The sequence below is a fragment of the Dendrobates tinctorius genome, unplaced genomic scaffold (genome assembly GCF_039654945.1).
Source record: "Dendrobates tinctorius isolate UK_male_01 unplaced genomic scaffold, ASM3965494v1 ptg000434l, whole genome shotgun sequence".
NCBI lineage: Eukaryota > Metazoa > Chordata > Amphibia > Anura > Dendrobatidae > Dendrobates > Dendrobates tinctorius.
Genome location: NW_027362097.1, coordinates 1,781,100 through 1,801,480, shown reverse-complemented (window position 1 = coordinate 1,801,480; position 20,381 = coordinate 1,781,100). Strand labels below are relative to the sequence as shown.

General features: G+C 39.4%; 1 protein-coding gene across 7 annotated transcripts in view; it reads right to left on the bottom strand.

Annotated features, from left to right (window-relative positions):
* CAMKMT (calmodulin-lysine N-methyltransferase) overlaps positions 1-20,381 on the bottom strand; it is a 516,624-nt gene that overhangs the window by 61,284 nt on the left and 434,959 nt on the right. For 3 of the 7 annotated variants that reach the window (XR_012227535.1, XM_073564198.1, XM_073564192.1), the window contains exons 8-9: positions 18,713-18,787; positions 3,623-3,686 (exon numbers count right to left, since the gene is read on the bottom strand). Coding sequence is in view for 6 of the 7 variants with exons in the window: in XM_073564198.1 (XP_073420299.1) it covers positions 3,623-3,686; positions 18,713-18,787 (139 nt within the window). In the remaining variant the exon portion in view is untranslated. Of the gene's footprint in view, positions 1-100; positions 207-3,622; positions 3,687-18,712; positions 18,788-20,381 lie in introns of all 7 variants that reach the window. The other 4 variants (XM_073564195.1, XM_073564193.1, XM_073564197.1 and 1 more) reach the window with 3 other exon arrangements.

Below are 20,381 nucleotides of genomic sequence, written 5' to 3'. Positions count from 1 at the left end.
TTCTCATTACCAGCAGATTATCTGCCAGTGTAAATTGGCCTTAAGTTCTGACTACTGAAATGTACAGAAAGTGGGTGTAATGTGGTTGTCATTTTCTTACACTTAGTCCATTCTGTTACTCCATGAAAATTGGACCGCAGTCGGATGTTATCCGGCGTAGTCTGATTTTTTTCACAGACACATAGGCTTGAATGGCCGAGAAGGATCTGATTATTGGAGACAAAACGTGCATGCTGTGATTTTTTTCCTTGGACCACTAAGTCCGAAGGAAAAAAATCAGACATGTGCAAGGCCTCATTGAATAACATGAGTGAGATACGATGTTTTGACGGATCGCAATCAGACCAAAACTACAGTCGTCTGCATGAGACCTATAAGGTACTTATTAGTAGTAAAGGCTGTAGAGCAAAATTTTGAAAAGGACTAAAGCTCATCCCACACATATTCACTAAGGCACTGTTCACATCACGATCAGATTACACGTTCGTGAACCTAAAACACCAGAATTCGGACTTAACCCAATAGCGAATTTCTGGAGTCTATCACTTTAATAATTAATCACTTTGTACTCCATCTGGCCTCTGTTCTGGTGGTGATTGTCGTCTTAAGGAGGCACAAATGCGTAGTCTACCAGGCGATTGTGCCCCCCTAAAAAAGACAAGTATTGCTGATATGGAGGCCAAATTGAGTACAACAAGATTGCACATCATTATAGTGAGTGGCTCAGTAGGGAGCGCATCTACATCAGTTTTTTTTGGCTGGTTCATGTGAATGAGTGGCCTGAACGTGATGTGAACAGCGCTGAACATTGGTCTGACATTTTGCTATAAGTTTTATCTTAATATTGAAACTTTCCAAAAACACATGGAAAATCTGGGATACATCCTGCAGCAGTCACTTAAAGTGGACCTGTTACCAGGTCAAAAGTGTCCAGTTTTTGCTCTCATTTTATTCCTACCGCTTCCTGAAGTATTCTGCTTTTTTTTTTTTAAATCCGCCATAAGGTTCCAGAGAGGTGGATGTTTTTACTTAGTACTAATATTGATTGTCTTTACAAGGGGGTGTAGCTTATTATTATGCAGAGCAGCCTAAAGACATGCCCCAGAGGAACTGTGAGTCACGCCTCCTTGGAAAAGACCACAAATATTAGCATAAAATAAAAAGGCCCATATCTCTGGAACCATTTGGCAGATTTTAAAAATGAAAACAGTGTAATACTTAGAGAAGCAGCAGAAATAAAATAACAGAAACTGGACACTACTTGTCTGGTGACAAGTCTGCTTAGGTGGAAATATTAATTCAGATAAATTACGGCTGTTCATGCAATACTAAGGCTAGTTTCACACTTGCTTTTTTTTCCAGCGCGTTTTTCCCGCAAAAAAACGCATTGAAAAAACGCATACATAAGCATACAACTGCTGCGTTTTTTTCAAGCATTTTTATGAGCATGCATGAAAAAAACGCAGCGTTTTTATGCGTTTGTATGCGTTTTTAGCGCGTTTTTACCGCGTTTGCGTTTTTTTCCAACATTTTTAGGTGGCCCCTCACACTACCCAAACCATGACTTTACTAACCCTAACCCTAACCCTAATCCTGACCCTAACCCTGACCCTAACCCTAACCCTGACCCTAACCCTTAACCAAACCATACTTAACCCTAATCCTGACCCTAACCCTGACCCTAATCCTTAACAAAACCATACTTAACCCTAACCCTGACCCTAACCCTAACCCTAACCCTGACCCTAACCCTAACCCTGACCCTAACCCTTAACCAAACCATACTTAACCCTAATCCTGACCCTAACCCTGACCCTAATCCTTAACAAAACCATACTTAACCCTAACCCTGACCCTAACCCTAATCCTGACCCTAACCCTGACCCTAACCCTAACCCTGACCCTAACCCTTAACCAAACCATACTTAACCCTAATCCTGACCCTAACCCTGACCCTAATCCTTAACAAAACCATACTTAACCCTAACCCTGACCCTAACCCTAACCCTGACCCTAACCCTAACCCTAACCCTGACCCTAACCCTTAACCAAACCATACTTAACCCTAATCCTGACCCTAACCCTGACCCTAATCCTTAACAAAACCATACTTAACCCTAACCCTGACCCTAACCCTGACCCTAACCCTAACCCTGACCCTAACCCTAACCCTTAACAAAACCATACTTAACCCTAATCCTGACCCTAACCCTGACCCTAACCCTTAACCAAACCATACTAAACCCTAACCCTGACCCAAAACCCAACCCTAACCCTGACCCTGACCCTAACCCTAAACCCCCTTAACTAACCCTAACTCTAACTCAAACCCCTAAATTCCATGGTTAAAAAAAAAAAACGCATATGCAAAAAAACGCTTACATGAGCATGCCAGTGCGCACATATGCGCATCCATAGGCTATAATGGCCATTTTTAGCGCAAAACGTGCGCATATGTGCGCATGCGCTTTTTTGCAGGGCCAAAAAATGCAACATGATGCGTCTGGAAAATCCAATCGCACACCCCAAAAAAACGCAGCGCATGAAAATCGCATACATGCGCTTACAAGCGCGCAGGTATGCGCACCCATGTTAAATATAGGGGAAAAAACGCATGCGCAGGTTAGCGTTTTTTTCCAGCGCTAAAAAACGCAAATGTGAAACCAGCCTAAGATGACCCAAATCCACCACAGTAACGCTAGTGTTCAAGCACTATAGGGTTGTCCTTAAAGTGAACGTGTCACTTGATAAAACACTATTAATCTGCAGATATGGGGTTGATCTGCAGGTTAATAGTGTTTTGAACCTGCCTGGGTCCTGCACTTAGACCCCAGCTGTTGAGGGGAAATTAACTTTATTCCTCCTGGCAGGCAGGCTTCGGCGTTCAGTCACAGCTCAGTGTATAGAGAGTGGTGACTGAACCCACACAGATCAGCATTACACCCTGCAATCAATCGGTGTGGGAGGGCGCGGTTACAGCTGCTGATCTCTATACACAAAGGGGTGACTGAACCCACTCTGGCGCCAACCCAGTGACTGAAACCCGGAAGGCTACCGGGAGGAATAAAGTTCATTTACTCCTGGGCAGCAAAGGTCTAAGGGCGGGTGCCGGGCACGTTCAAAACGCTATTAACCTGAGAGTAACCCCATTCTTGCAAGTTAATAGTGTTTTTTTCATGTGACGTTTTGTTTAAGTAATTTGTGTATTAGCTTATCCCTTTAAATTATTTTAATGAAAATGTTCAACATTGCATACAAGTTCGATCTAACACTCATGAAAAAAAAATCACCATCTTGCTTTTATAAATCCAGAATTATCAAAGAAAAATACTCTACAAAACGTTTGATAAAAAAAAAATAAATAATCTCATTCTATCTTTGAAGCGGTTTCATTTATTTTGCTTCCCACTGTGAGCCTTATCTGAAGGCCAAGTAGAAGAAGTTTCCCTAGTTTATGATTAGGAAAGAATCTGATAGATTAGAAGACTCAATTGAAGTTGGACATAATAAGTATTACAGTATTACATGACATTAATCCTGCCTTTCCATTACTTTCTCAATCATTGTGCAGAGACTAATTATTCTGAAGCCAGTGATCAGGAGAAAATAGAAACATACTTACACTGGGCTGGAGTAATCTCTTTATTGCATCAACAAGGCAGGCTCTGTACTGGTCCAGAAACAGGCTGACATTCAGAAAAGAACACATTGTGGATTACAGGGGGTCTGACATTTTAATGATACAAGAAAGACTAATATTAAACCAACTAAATTCATTTAGCAGAGATAATGAGACATTTAACTATTCAATTAGTTTTAAATTAGTATCAAGTTGTCTGCAACACAAAAAGTTACATGAGGCTGTGATTACATGCAATGGATGGGTTCAAAGTCGAAAGCCAGAGTGGCCCTGAGCCGCCGCGGTCTTTGACCTGCACGACACAGAATCACTTACTAGTGCAGGCCAATTGTTGCAATCGCCCGGTTTTGCAGGTGAAAAAGGCTATTTCCCTGCAAACTTAAACCACCAATCTAGCATTTTCTTCTAATTTATCTACTGGAGTGGCGCCACTAATCTAAGTTCCCTGCAGCTAATCTCATATTTACCAGCCTCGGTCTTGATCTGTTATTGGCGCCACTCCGGTCATTTTCTGAAGGTTGTGACCTTCTGGATCGTTCCAAAGTTTGCTGGTCGATTCAGAAGTCACAACTCATTGGGAGCCAGAAAGAGGCTTGAACAAGGATCTCATATACTTACATAAAGAGCCTGAGACTGTTACCTCTTACTTCCGGTAAGGCTGGGTCCAGTAAGATGGAACATCTGCGCTAGCGTGATCACATAACGCGATCGCGTTAGGGAGTAGCGTTAACGCAGTCCGTTAATGATATGCGTTGAACGGACTGCATTAACGCTATGTGAACCCAGCCTAAGTCAGAAGTTGCAGTCACAAGATAGCAGAGAGAGAGAGAGGGACTGGGGCAGCCCCTGGAAGAGCTGAACACAGCGAATGATAAGTATAATACTAGGGCTAGGAAACTTGCGTTAGTGGCACCACTTCAGCATTGAAATAAGAAAAAATACTGGTTGGTGCATTAAGTGATTCTGCAATGAGAAATTCAAGGACTGTGGCGGCTCAAGACCACAAACATGTCCACCTTGTGTGCACACAGTCTAAAGGACCCAATGAGCATCTCTGCCTAAAATAAAAACATGACACATCACAGGTAAAAGAGCCCACACATTCTAAGATGGCCATACACATGAGACAGTTGTTGGTCAAACATATACACCAGAGCACTTCCCCCTGCCGAGCATTCATGTGTTTTCAATAAAGTGGGAGGAGAAAGGCACTGCCAGAGTCCACCAGCAGAGTCTTAAGTCTCCTGAAATCAGGCACTGAACTTTCAACTACCTAAACTTCTCTATGCTAACATCGTCTGTCAGGGGAGACTTGGGTGGCCCCCATACACATCAGCTGGTCAAACCTTGGGGAGTTCAGCTTTTATCTGTTTATGGAGGTCTTTAGATAGCTTTGTTCATTTGGCAGCTGTTCTCACCTACTCCCCCAAACACATGAACATGCAGCTCACCTTAATGTGCATGTGTTTGCAGGAAGTAAGCTGATGCCAAAATAATCTGGTGATAGCTTTTCTTTGACAAGAACACTAAGCTTAGGTGTTGAAATTCAACAATCTTTGATTCTTCTTTTTTCTTTCCTCCAACATCATCTGATAAGGTAGTATTTGGAAGGCATCCATTCACAAAACACCGGCGTGTGCGCCCATAAAAATTGTAGAATTTCACCAATGTTTCTTTTATGAATATAGAAGCTTTCTGTCTTTTACATACATTTGGCTTGTCTATTATTCTATTTAGAGTCTTGTTTACTCTTCATTTGTTAAAAATGAGCCTGGAAATAGCGGTTGTTATAAGTTCTGAAATGGATAGAACCACCAGACAAATGTCAATAAGCACTGGGGTGAATTGATTCACAGGAACTGGTGCATCAGCCATGGTAGTAATCTGTGGCTGCTGGATGGGAGCATTGACAACCACCTCTTACCTTTTGCAATCCAAGACTATTTTCTTGATTATTCTGCCTGGCAAAACACCATCGTTGCGGTGTTACGTACACGTGAAGATGTGACAAGCTGGCTAATCAGAAGAAGAGCCCATGATGCCATCAGGTAGATGTTTCTCGGGACTCTCATACAGTGGCCACAAATTAGTCATGTGGCTGGTGGACCAGGTCATGCTAAGTGGTTTGCACCAACTCTAGTGTCAACCACTGCGGAAACTTTAAGAAGTGCCAATTCTTGTCAATTTTAAGAAGTTTTCAAGCTTGCACAGCCACTTAGCACAATATGGGTCAGAAGAGTGTATCATCAGAGCCCTATTGCCAGGAATCACCACTATCATCATCATGTCATTACGAAGGGGAGCCACTGCCAAAGGAATCAAGCATTACACATACGACAGGACTCCTCCAGAAGAAGAATTGGTCTTTACAAAAAAAGAGTATTTCTTCCCTGAAAAATAATGGGAAGTTCTGAGTAGAAGACACCCCCCATTTAAATCTTCAACATGCCGCTTCACGACACCCCCTTAAAAAAATAAGAAAATGGAGAAGCAAAAAAAATAGAAACTGTCTGAATACAATTTTTATAACCTAAAAGAAGAGGACAACCCAAAATAATTTTTATTTTAATTATCAATTGTGCCTACCAACAAATGTTACATACATTCCTATAAGTAGGGTGCATGGCTTCAGAGCAGCATTAGGTTAAACTCTTGATGTATGAATCAGGTTAAGTGTACAAGAGCATTATATAACTGTGACTGTAAAGAGATTTGGTGCGCTAGAATAACATGCCTGGAAGAGAAATATGTTGGTTATCATTATGAATGGTTAGAACACAAAGCCCTCATCACCAAGTGCAGAGGTGAATGGAAAAGGAGACAAGTCTCAGCTAATACCTCAGATTGAGAGGAGCGTTGAATAAAACAACACCCAGAAAGACAAGTCAAGTCAGCAATATCCCCAGCAGACAAATTGGATGAAAGACTCAGAAGTAATTCAAGAAGCCTCGGCACAGCTGCTCAATAACAACGGCAAAGTAAAAGATGTCATTCCCTGAAAATAGTTAAGGATCTAGCTACTAGGTCATAATACGGCTTATTCCAGACCTCTCAGAGGTCATGACTTCTTAGGCTAATGCCAGTATGTCGGTCAAGACGTTTTATGAAAGATTAATCCATTCATTATCTTTCTAGATTTTTCTAAATGTTTAGAAATGTATCTCAGATCTAGCTACAATATATTTGTCTATACATCATCAAAATATTTATCTAATATCAAAAACTCAATAGACCAGTCAGCTATATATCTACCTGTCAGCTATCTAGCTATCTTCTCTATCCCTGATTCATCAGTTTTCCCAGAATTCTGACATCTAGCTATTTAAAATTTTGCTAAACTCATACTTATACTACAATTTTTCCAATATTTCTCTAACCAGCTCCAACAGCTTTTTGAAAACTCTGCGACACTTAAAGGAAGGGATTGTGGACGAAAAATTCATAAAAATTTATTCCAGATAAGTGGCATGAAATATGACAGGAAATGTACCCACAGACGTGTGACACTGGATCATTTTCCTTAATAAAATTAATAAATGAAAAAGTCTAATATTTTTTGACTTGTTTGTTTGATTTGGTTCTCTTCATCTAATTTAAGGACTTATGTGAAAATGTGACGTAGTTTTTAGGTCCAATTTAAACAGAAATATTCAAATTTCTCAAGGGTTCCCTTCCAACGCTAAGATTCTAGGATTCTCAGAGCTATTAAACTAAAGTTAAAGTGACAATTACTCATTAACCCATTTTCTGACTATATATTCCATTTAAAGGGAATCTCTCAGCAGGTTTTTGCTATGTAATCTGAAGACAGCAGTAGATTGAGGCTGAAACACAGAATTCAGGGATGAATCACTTGTCAATGTGAGTGCGGTTGTTTACTAACTGTGAAGAATTTATCCCTAAGAGATTAGCATTGCCACACTACATTAGTTCGACTCTGCCCCCTCCCCATGAGATAAGTACCTTAATGTCTATAGACTTTGTACATAGAAAGCCTGTTGTGGGCGGGGTTAGGTGTGGTATGGGCGGGGATAGCTTTCTCAGCTCTGCTTCATTCTTAATCTAAAAACTCTGTGTCAAAACGGCTGCACCCAGTAAACTAAGTGATACATTGTTGGATTTAGCTTCTCTTTGCCTACATTACAATGCTATCAGATGACGTAGCAAAAACCTGCTGATAGATTCCCTTTAAGAGGCAAGGGAAGGAATAAATCCAGCTTCACAGATGTGAAATCTTCTTTTATGGATGATATACAGCAAAATCTTAATAACATCTACACGTTTCAGGTGCGTATGCAATAAAAGAGAAATATAGTGGAAATGCGATGAGAAACCACATTGATGCTTCACCTTCATGTGTGATTGTATCTCTGAACCTTGGAGAGCATGGACTCTGAACCACCATATTCCTCATGTATTGCAACATATCTCCTTGGTGGTCCTGCTGCAACCATTACATGCTTCCATAGGAGTTGTGACTGTCACAACCCCATCAGGTAAGTGTGCCTATAATATCTGACACCCCATGGTTACCAGATAAGACCCTATTTGCGCTTTTTGTCTCTCCAATTTTACCATTTGATTTTCAGGTGCTCATGGCACCCTTAGTCATGATATCCAGAAAAAAAAGTATTTTCTGCAATATGCTTTTTTTCCAATGGGAGCCTATTAGCAATGTATCTGATACACCACAACTATCCATTGGGATGAATGTCGGTAGATCCTCCTGACATTTACCACCAACGTAAAAAAAGAAAATGTAAAAAGAACGTAAAAAGAACACAGCTTAAAAAGCATTCCACCACACACTGCTTAGATTGTTTGTCTATTGCTTCCCGGCAGCCAAGTTCTCATCTTTATCTCTCAGCTGACTGCCCACCCACATAACAGCCTTTCATACAAAGAGTAAGAATCTCTTACCGCCCATCGAAAGTCTATTTCTTTTCCTCTGTCTGCTATGGTGACTGCACTTCTTCTCATCAGTGCTTTCTTCACCTCCACCCATACAGTACATCTTTCCCAATGCTTAACACAATTGCCATTCAGTGCCGAGTAAAAGCGGTTCTAGGACGGGATGCACACCTTTTTCTTATGCCGTTCTACCGGCACTGATAATGTAAGGATAGGAAACATAATAACCCTGCAGTATTTTTACACATGTAACTGCTAAGTGTATCCTCGGATGCCAAGAACTTCTTGAAAAGAGTACTCAAGTCTTACAAGTGTTTGTGAATGTAAACATGGAAATATATGAATGTAATCATGTATATACATGAACTCAATCTGCTGCTTTTTTTTCTTTTTTTTGTACAGTGGCTTTGTGAAAGGACGTTGTTTTCATGTAAATGAGCGCAGACTGTAAAACTGGCTCCTTATTCAGACAGTCAGACAATGCCACCCTGGCTGGAAAGAAGAAAAAAATACAGAATTTAATCAGGCAATATACAAGCTGGTGCTTAGGCAGTTTTCTGAAGAGAAAAAAAAATGTGGTTTGCTAACTTGACAATAAAATATATCCTAGACATTAGCATCTGTGTGCAATAAATAGGTGAATATTTAACACAAAACAAGAAAAAAATGAAGTTAAAATAGGAATAAACAATCAATGTGTTATTTTGTAGTCTACTCAAGTAGTCCTTATCCAGGAGCTAGAAACCGGATGTGGCTCATCATGATAGCTATGAGAGTGCCTACAAGATGGCATCCACATTGACGAAATTGCAGACATATTCTAACCCTATGGGAGGTGCAGATGACTGTATTTTTGGTCCGAGTGCGACACGACAACATCGGATCGCACTCAGACCAATGTTATTCTTTGGGGCCGTGCACGCATCCGATTTTTTCAGAGTCTGTCAGAGGAAAAAATTGCAGCATGTTTGATTTGCATCCGATATTAAGATGGCACTCGGCCATGCAAGTCAATGAGTCTGAGAAAAATAATCAGAGTGCACCCGGATGACATCTGAGTAAAGTCCAATTTTCATAGACTGACACAATGGGAATTTTTTTCCCCATCTTCTCCTCATCCAAAAAAATCGGAGCACACTATGATCACGCTCTGATCAGAGTTGAATCAGAGTGTGATTAACATAATCGGCCCGACTCTCTTGGATGACACATAATTCAGTGTTGTGATCCTAGCCTAAGTGTGAAAGATTTATCAGCATATATCCAAGATTTCTTCGTTTTCCCATACTAATATAGATTTGCTTATTTTGCGTTGAAGTTGGTTCCAGACCACCAAACCAAGTTGAAAGTTGCTAAAAAGTACAAAAGGTTGTACAGACCACTTGAAATTAAAGCACCACTTCAGTGTATTTTTTATAATTTTACCGCTTGAGTGGTGCCACAAATCTAAATTCCCTGCCCCTAATCTTATACTGATCAATCGCAGTCTTCATCATTTATTGGTGTCGCTCCAGTCGGTCTTCCGCAGGTTGTGAACTGCTGGATCGTTCCAGTGTTTGCCAGATGATCCAGAAGTCTAGGAGAGCCAGAATGAGGACAGAACGACACACTGATAGACTTACACAGAGCTTGTGACATTACCTCTGACGTTCGGTCCGTCAGAAGTTGCGGTCACAATACTGCACCACGGGACCAGAGCCACATCGGGAAGACATGAACATGGCAGCTGGTAAGCATAATACTAAGGTCACGGAACTTAGTTAGTAGCATCACTCCAAGGCTGAAATAAATAAAAAAAAAAAACGCTGGAGTGTTTCTTTAAGGCTCTGTTTAATACTCCAATAATGGATGAATCCCCAAAGTCCTAATTAAGACGGACAGATAGAAAAATAGCTCAAAAATTTCTCAACATTAAGGCATTCTTATAGAACCCCAGGGCATCACTGAGAAAAGGAAATCTACCCTATGTTCTCACACGCATGCATGCCCAACTTTTTTTTGCCCTTAATCATCAATTTAACCACTATTTGTCATGGCTTGGTTTACACTTCAGCAGATAGTATCTAGCACTTACTTATTTTTACAGACTTTTGCGGTCTAGTACCAAACAAGGGAATGCATGGGCAATGTTATTTATTTATTTGATTCACTTATATCGCACCATTAATATCACAGCAATTTGCAGACATCATCTTCACTGTCTCCATTGAGCCTCACAATCTAAATTCTCAGTATGTCTTTGGAGTGTGGAAGGAAACCGGAGAACCAGGAGGAAACCCATGCAAACACGAGGAGAACATACAGATGTTTCAGATGTTGTCCTTGGTGGGATTTAAACTCAGGACTGTAAAGCTATAGTGATGACCACTAAGCCACGCTGCTGCCATAAAGTGAAATTTCGACCCTTGAGATATATTGCTTGACAATCACAATAAGCATGAGGAGGAATAGCGAGCCGGAAGTTCCTGTGTGTCAATCTCTCCAACATAGTTTGAGAGTTATGGAAATAGATTGCCTATGAATGGGAAACCCATGTTTGGGGAAAATGTCATCCTATCTACCAATTAAAACCAGATTATTTTCTTTTTCTTTTCTGATTGTAACTTTTTCAAAATTGTTTTTATTTCTGATTTTTGTTCATTTTCAATTCAACATAACAAATAACTATAACAAAGCAGAAGTATAAGAAGCCAAGGTAAAAAACAAATATTATTATTTTCAAGAGTTGGAGTTCAGTAGAAGAGATTCAAAGTTTCCAGGTGGCAGAAACTAAAGGGTTGGAGGAAAGATGGAAACTAGAGAAGAGATAGCAAGAACAAGTTGGTGACAGTGATATGACTTAAGTCCTGAGCTTGGAGGAAGTCCTGCAGTTCGGATACATCTGGTAAAACCATAGACAACCTGATATAAAACAACAAGAGTATTCCTACAAGAAAGTCTCTTTAAATCCTGTCTGAATTTAGTGGAGATTGGCTCGCTAATGTTGATCTATAAATGTAAGGAGGTCCAGGCCGGGTGTAGTCAAGTCTACACTGGCAAAGCGTCTGAGATCAGTGATTGGCTGCAGCCACTATTAGATACAGGAAGTAGCAGCAGACTCATCACCGGGACCAGGGACAACGCGCCATGCACAGTTTTTCTGATAAGGATTTTTTTTTTTTAAAGGGAACAAATGTTTCCCTGGTGGAGGCCTAGCGGTGGACTCTGGGACCTTGACTAATATGCAGCTGGATTTTTTTTTTCATAAAAAACTGCGCCCGGGGACTAGAATTTTCAACCCTCATAAGCCATTTATATGGGCATGTAGGTCATAGAAAGTTTACTAAAATGATAACTTAATATCTGCAATCCAATGTCTTATTCCACAGATACAGTTGTGGCCAAAAGTATTGAGACCCCTGCAATTTTGTCAGATAATACTCAGTTTCTTCTTGAAAATGATTGCAAAACACAAATTCTTTGGTATTATTATCTTCATTTAATTTGTCTTAAATGAAAAAACACAAAAGAGAATGAAGCAAAAAGCAAAACATTGATCATTTCACACAAAACTCCAAAAATGGGCCAGACAAAAGTATTGGCACCCTCAGCCTAATACTTGGTTGCACAACCTTTAGCCAAAATAACTGCGACCAACCGCTTCCGGTAACCATCAATGAGTTTCTTACAATGCTCTGCTGGAATTTTAGACCATTCTTCTTTGGCAAACTGCTCCAGGTCCCTGATATTAGAAGGGTGCCTTCTCCAAACTGCCATTTTTAGATCTCTCCACAGGTGTTCTATGGGATTCAGGTCTGGACTCATTGCTGGCCAACTTAGAAGTCTCCAGTGCTTTCTCTCAAACCATTTTCTAGTGCTTTTTGAAGTGTGTTTTGGGTCATTGTCCTGCTGGAAGACCCATGACCTCTGGACCTCTGAGGGAGACCCAGCTTTCTCACACTGGGCCCTACATTATGCTGCAAAATATGTTGGTAGTCTTCAGACTTCATAATGCCATGCACACGGTCAAGCAGCCCAGTGCCAGAGGCAGCAAAGCAACCCCAAAACATCAGGGAACCTCCGCCATGTTTGACTGTAGGGACCGTGTTTTTTCTTTGAATGCCTCTTTTTTTCTCCTGTAAACTCTATGTTGATGCCTTTGCCCAAAAAGCTCTACTTTTGTCTCATCTGACCAGAGAACATTCTTCCAAAACGTTTTAGGCTTTTTCAGGTAAGTTTTGGCAAACTCCAGCCTGGCTTTTTTATGTCTCGGGGTAAGAAGTGGGGTCTTCCTGGGTCTCATACCATACAGTCCCTTTTCATTCAGATGCCGACGGATAGTACGGGTTGACACTGTTGTACCCTCGGACTGCATTGCAGCTTGAACTTGTTTGGATGTTAGTCGAGGTTCTTTATCCAACATCCGCACAATCTTGCGTTGAAATCTCTTGTCAATTTTTCTTTTCCGTTCACATCTAGGGAGGTTAGCCACAGTGCCATGGGCTTTAAACTTCTTGATGACACTGCGCACGGTAGACACAGGAACATTCAGGTCTTTGGAGATGGACTTGTAGCCTTGAGATTGCTCATGCTTCCTCACAATTTGGTTTCTCAAGTCCTCAGACAGTTCTTTGGTCTTCTTTCTTTTCTCCATGCTCAATGTGGTACACAGAAGGACACAGGACAGAGGTTGAGTCAACTTTAATCCACGTCAACTGGCTGCAAGTGTGATTTAGTTATTGCCAACACCTGTTAGGTGCCACAGGTAAGTTACAGGTGCTGTTAATTACACAAATTAGAGAAGCATCACATGATTTTTCGAACAGTGCCAATACTTTTGTCCACTCTCCTTTTTATGTTTGGTGTGGAATTATATCCAATTTGGCTTTAGGACAATTCTTTTTGTGTTTTTTCATTTAAGACAAATTAAATGAAGATAATAATACCAAAGAATTTGTGTTTGCAATCATTTTCAGGAAGAAACTGAGTATTATCTGACAAAATTGCAGGGGTGTCAATACTTTTGGCCACAACTGTATCGTCATTTTTCTTAAAATGTTAATGAGTTGTTAAGCTCTATCTATAGATCTCCTCAAGGATCTGCCTCCAGAGCTTATTTTAAATTACAGGGGGTGCTACTATTGTGAGACATGTAATGACTGACAGTCTGCTTTTCTGATCTACATTGGTAACATCCCTTTTCATTTTAAATAAGGTCTGGAGGCAGATTATAAGGGAGATCCAGTCTAAATCGATAAGTCTGCAGTCACTCTATGGTGGCAGCACATTTGTGAATCCCTCGAACGCACACACAGTGCACTGCTAGGATTCACCAGTTTCTGAGCCGGGATCGGAAGGTATGTAGGCATTACACATACTTCCAGCCAGGGCCCGTCTAGTGGTCGCAGCCTCGCTTCATACATTTGTATGGAGGTAGGCTGTGCCCTGTAGTCGGCCATGCCCACTGGATGGCGGAATCCCTAGTCACGACGCGGCCTCACTCAATACAAGTATATGGAGCAAGGCCGCAACCACTAGACAGGCCCTGGTCGGGAGTATGTATAATACATACATACCATCCGGGCCCGGATCAGAAAGGCGTGCACTGGGGAGAGTCAAACAGTGACTGCAAACTTATCGATCTGGACTGGACAACATCTTTAACAGCTCATTTACATATTAAGAAAAATGTGGACTTCAGACATCAGATTGAAGACACCAAGATATCATTTTGTTAAATGGCTTAGCAGGGTAATCCTATTGACAGATACCCTTCAAGCAAATAAGATTTGAATGGAGTAGCGGTGCGCTTGATCGATGTCCACTCAATACATTACCTATGGGACTGCTGGATACAACTGATCACTGTGCTTGAGGTCGAGCATCCATACCTCCACTCCATTCAAGATGGGGCTCTGAAGAGCACAGTTCCTGGGGTACAAAGCCCCTTTCTCTGGATCACTGGGCATTGAACCACAGCTTAATCATAGTTTGGGAATAACCCTTTAAGTAAATGGGGCTAAAATGTTAGATACAATCCTTGGACAAGCAAAAGGATAACCCCTTTTGTATATATCCAATATTCACAGTATCTAGATTTGTTGGGTTTTTATATTCTGACTGTAGTGAAATATGTATATGTATGGCTGTATGACCAGCAGTAAATTAACATCTGTCCTTAGACTGCAGCTCTCCACACAGGTCATGACCTATACTATCCTGAGAAGGCAGTCTCCTGTCTCCAATCTCACCAGGGGGCTTTACTGAGAACCACAAAGTGGAAACATTTCCCACCTTCCAGCTCTTTTGAAGGAGAGATGCCAATTGCAGCCTGACACTATCTGTCTATGAGAAAGGTCACACAAATAGTGTTCAAAGAAAAATAATGTATTCATTGGTAAAATAACCATGGTCCAGTCACAAACCAAGGATTAGAATATTAACAAGAGAGGCTGGTCTAGAAATCCGATCTCCAAGTTAATCTATAAATTAGGCCTGTACACATAGAAACCTGTTCACAGTGAGGGGCAGCCTAGCTGTTGTGCTCCATTTCATATTCCTCTCTCCCTAGGGAACAGAATACCAGACTGCAAAGTTTGATATTTCTGTAAGTTTTCTCCCTTTAATTTTATCACTGTTTTTTGCATATTTGTATGTCACTTTTTATTTCCATTTTTATATCCTTTTATTTTAAGCACTGTACCTTTTATATTAAAGCTGAAAAACTTTAATAAGTCTGAACCTTGTTGCTCTAAAGAATCCATAGCCTTAGAGTGTGTGATCCTGGTGATTGGCACATAGTAGTAGTGGTATTTACAGGACTCATCGCCCGTGTGTTCAGTGAGTGGTGGCAGCGTGTATGAGCGGGGTGTGTGGTCTGTGTCGGGGTGTGATTTATGCTCCCAATGCAGCATAGAACAGAGGTTGAATGCTGGTCTGAGTGAGAGGAGATGGGGTTGTGCCTGCAAGGGTTAACCTAAGTCACGTGCTGAGAAGCGGGTACGTGACAAATTGGTGGCAACGGTGGGCTATACTAATATATCCTCAAAAAAAAAAAAAAAAAAATATATATATATATATATATATATATACACACATATACAATCAGGGTGATTTGTACTGGTAAAATGATAAAGCCTTCGGCCATCAGCTCTCTGAATTATTTTTACAAATTGGATGACACGGTGTGAGTATCATGAGCAGGAGAAGATGGCAAATGCCAGAGTTGTTTTGATATTTGTGTGAAGAGCAAATTTAACTCTAAATCTGTTGGCAAGACCTTGCTTCACCCACGTAATCTGGAAAACATCCATATGTGAGCCTAGTCTAAGCCTATGAGAAGACTGTTGCCCTCCTGCTCATGTCCGCCAGCTCTCTGATCTGACTTTCATACTTAATCTGGTCTAATCCTACCAAGCATTAACTTCATCTGTGCAATGAAACCTGTAGTATCCATTCTAATATTTGGTGAGGAAGGCATTTACTAAATTACTTGCTGAAATCATATGGTGTTGTTTAGCTGTTTATTTTAATCAGATGATGCATCTCGGGGACACATTATCAGCGGTTTAACTGGAAACTCAGGTTTGTCTTTTTACAAACAATAAACTATTCTGATTTTCCAGATACGTTCAAAATGGTTTTTTTGTATGCAACATATCAGAACACAAACAGAATTATAATCACAAATAGGCTTCGGATTATTAATCGTGTCCGTACGGATGTAAAAAACAAAAAAAAATTGTAGTTAAAAGTTTTATACAAAAAATGCTTACTAAAAATAAATCCGTACATAATAACTAACATATTCGCTAAAGCTAAACATACATAAACACAACATATACATGCAGACTAAAAATATAATTTCTCTAAAAAATTTCTAAGGACTTTATATGACAGTCTAGAAACATTGGTTAACTGAAAAAAATGCAAAATAACTTACAAAACTATTATCTTCTGAAGAATAAATATCAGACACAACATAAATCACAGATGTAAGTCATTCATTCTGGACTAAAATATTAAGAAAAAATAATATTAAAAAAAAAAAAAATCGAAAAATAAATACAAATGTATATAACATTTAGAAAGAAAGAAAAAAATTATATATATGCATAAATAAATAATGTATATGAATAATAAATGAAAATGCACATCATATTTATAAAGAAAATAATAATAATATGTATACATAAAAATAATAAATAAAAATGTACAGTACATGATATTTATAAGGAAAACAAAAGAAAAAATAATATATATACCGTATACATAAATATATACACCCCATGAAGAAGCTTGCTGTGAAACGCGTATTGGGTGTGTTTTTCTGACAAAGTTTGATTGATGTCACTGTGCATCATTATAACTATGTGTTACCTCCCCTTTATTTCTACCTTTCTTTCTAATATACATTTTTACTGATTTGTTCTACTTTTTTCTGGGAATGTGATATCATTGTCCACCTATCTTTTAATTATTGTTTAATAATAAAAAATATATATGAGTTGAACCTTGTACATTTTATTATACAGATTTTCTTAAATTTATTGTGCATAATGGAGCCTTATCGACAGGGTGGGCCATTTATATAGATACACCTGGGTGGGCCATGCATATGGATACACCTAAATAGAATGGAAATGGTTGGTGATATCAACTTCCTGTTTGTGGCACATTAGTATATGGGAGGGGGAAAACTTTTCAAGATGGATGGTGACCATGGCGGCCATTTTGAAGTCGGCCATTTTGAATGCAACTTTATAAATGGCCCATCCAGGTGTATCCATATAAATGGCCCATCCTGTATAGTTATAGATATACAGTATATAAATGAAAATGTATATGATATTACGATATTTATAAAGAAAAATTAAAACTCTCTCTCTCTCTCTATATATATATATACACACACACACACACACACACACATATATGTTTCTTTATAGATATCATATACTTTTTTATTATTTTACTCCAGAATGAATGACTCATATCAAAGATAGGGTATGCCTGATATTTATTTTTATATGTTTGTATATATGTGTACAAACAAACAAATGAAAATAACAGACACACCATAAAAAAATTAAGTAAAAAAAATATAGGACATTTTTACAAAATACATTTCTTTTCTAAGCAAAATATGGGATAAAAATATAGGACACGTAATGAGACTAATTTAGAACATTCTTCCTGAATTAAACAGTCATCCATAAATCATAGTGGAAACTAGAAAAAAAAATCTAAACCTTTCGACTAATATATTTAAAATACAAGCAGAGCTGTGAATTAGATGACAACGGTGAAATGCTTGATTAATGCTATTTCTGTCAACTCCAGTGAAATAATACCTGTTCTCTTAATTACACGTTACAGTATGTCGTAGGATGATTTATACGGAGAATAAAGAACATGATACAATGTTCCTCCCTATTACTTTGCCATTAATAACTGTCTACTTAACTTCAGCAGTCTTCAGAAATATCAGATATAATTTGCCTCTGATCTCAAGCGATTGACGTGTACAAGTTCCCGAGTTTGCCATAAAGACCTCGTATATATTTAAAGCCCTCTAAATAGCTATTAGAATTTTCGACTGAAGACCACGGATCACTCAAAGACATTTTCTTATACATGAATTATTCCGGACCCCACTTTAGATAGCTCGTGTCACAACACATTGTTACATCTCGGATAGTCTCCGGTATGGAACGTGATTTGGGCGATCACTTTTATGCAAAAAAAAAAAATTGCACAACCTTGCTTGTGCTAATATCAATAGTCAGATATTTAGTAACAAGTAAGTTAATTGAGCTGTTTGTGTTGATAAACTCCCTTTTCCTTCAGACTGTTCCTCCCTGAACCATAATTATTTGCAATTTGCTTAAGTCGTCCATTTACTGATACGTCAAGCATGAAACAGAGGCAATTTCGCAAAATGGAAATGCTTCTCAAAATCAATCTTCAGGAAATAATGTGGTAGAAGTTACTCTCTGATAGAAGACTACCTCATGACTGTCACATAGAGATGAATATTAATTTGTTGAGGTTAAGGCGGTTTAGTGCTTCATTTGTTGACTTTGTTCAGCCGTCAGAGAGCAGAGCAGTGCAATTATTTCAACAAATCTATTTCTTTTTTTTTTCCCCCGTTCCGCCAGTTACCATTTTTTATGTACTTACCAGTCAGCACACATAACAATGTCAAAATGTCCTTCCAGTTGAGAGACATCTGTCTCATTATCCCATCGTAAAACGCTAAAGGGGAAAAAAAATAAAAGCACAAAAAAAAGTCAATTTTATTTATTTTTTTTTAACATCGAGGATTTTTTCATGACATTCACTTTGGTAGTGTTAAAAGCAAATCGGATGTTTGCAAACATATCTCAAGGCCACTTTTATCAGGTCTGTAAGGAATCAAGTCAATATACCGAAGGAATGAAGTGTTTCTGCACTTTTATTTTTACCCAGCAGCGTAACGAGCAGATTTGGGGTCCAGTGTAAAATCTGGAACAGGGTCTCTTTCTAACCTGAGCCAGTTAAAAGTAAGGGCACTCCGTGCACCCTTGTTGTGGCCAGTTACATGCACGTTCCCACTTAGTTGTTTTCTCTCTGTCTGCAATCCACCTCTATTTTGATTGACAAGCAGAGATAGATGGAAAACAAGAAGGTGGGAAGATGCACTGAACTATTGGGCCACAATGAGGGTGCACTGAGCGCATGTACTTGGTTTGAACAGTTATTCTATGCTGACAGACTCCCTTTAAGGTCTCCTCAGTCACTAGGGCCCAAATGTGACGGCTGCCGCTACACCCCTACAGCTTATGCCCCAATGTTCCACCACGGCGTAAAGTTTATCAATGGGAAGATATGTCATTTCAGCCCAAAAATAAAGGTGGATAAGAGAGACTTTAGAAGACCATTATTTTCAGGTCTATAAGGAACCAGATGAGGAACCGAAGGAGGAGGACTAGGGTCCTCTTCTAATGTGTCTGAAAGATTGGCCTTAAAAGGGGTTGCATAGATTTTTGATGAAAGTCTTTTGAACCCTCACAGCATGCACATCATGCGCTACAAGGATTTTCTCGTGTAACTGAAAGTATGCCATATGCATACTTATGGCCACATTCCGACTAACCGTGCACAGCCTCACTCTATACAAGTGAATTGAGTGAGGACATGCATGTCTAGTCGGAATGTGGCTGGAAGTATGCATATTACATACTTGTGATCACATGATCACCCACTCTCGTTGCTGGCACAGGAGAATCCTGATAGTATGTGGTGTGCGCTGTGAGGATTCACAAGTCTGCAGTCACATAAAGACAAGACTGCAGACTTTCATCACAAACCCTTTAAGTTCTTCTCAGGCACCAAGGCCCAGATTTAACTGTTCCTTCTACCCACCATCACAGCTATGCCACAATCTTCTTTTATGATGTAACATTTATCAATGGAAAGAAATGTCATTTCAGCCCCAAAAGAAAGCTTCATAAGAGTCGTGAAGGGGTGGGAGGTGTGTTTATATTAAAGGCATCATTCATTGCACTTTTATTTCAATGCTTCTCTGCGGTGTTAGTTAGCTATAAGATTATAAATAGCTATAAGATTATAAATAACTATAAGCAATCGAAGTGCTAAAAATCATCTGCAGTGACTGACTAGATCCTAAAAGAATAGCTCCTCTTTCACTCCTCTATGCGACTCTGGCAGCTATAACAATTTTCTCTACATGATACAATCAGATTTTTTCAATAGTCAGCTACGTCAAGTGAAGGCTCAAAATGTATCTCTACGCTGCAGAAGTCAAAAAAAAAAAATCAGATAATCGCTGTTCCATACAAAAAGTGAC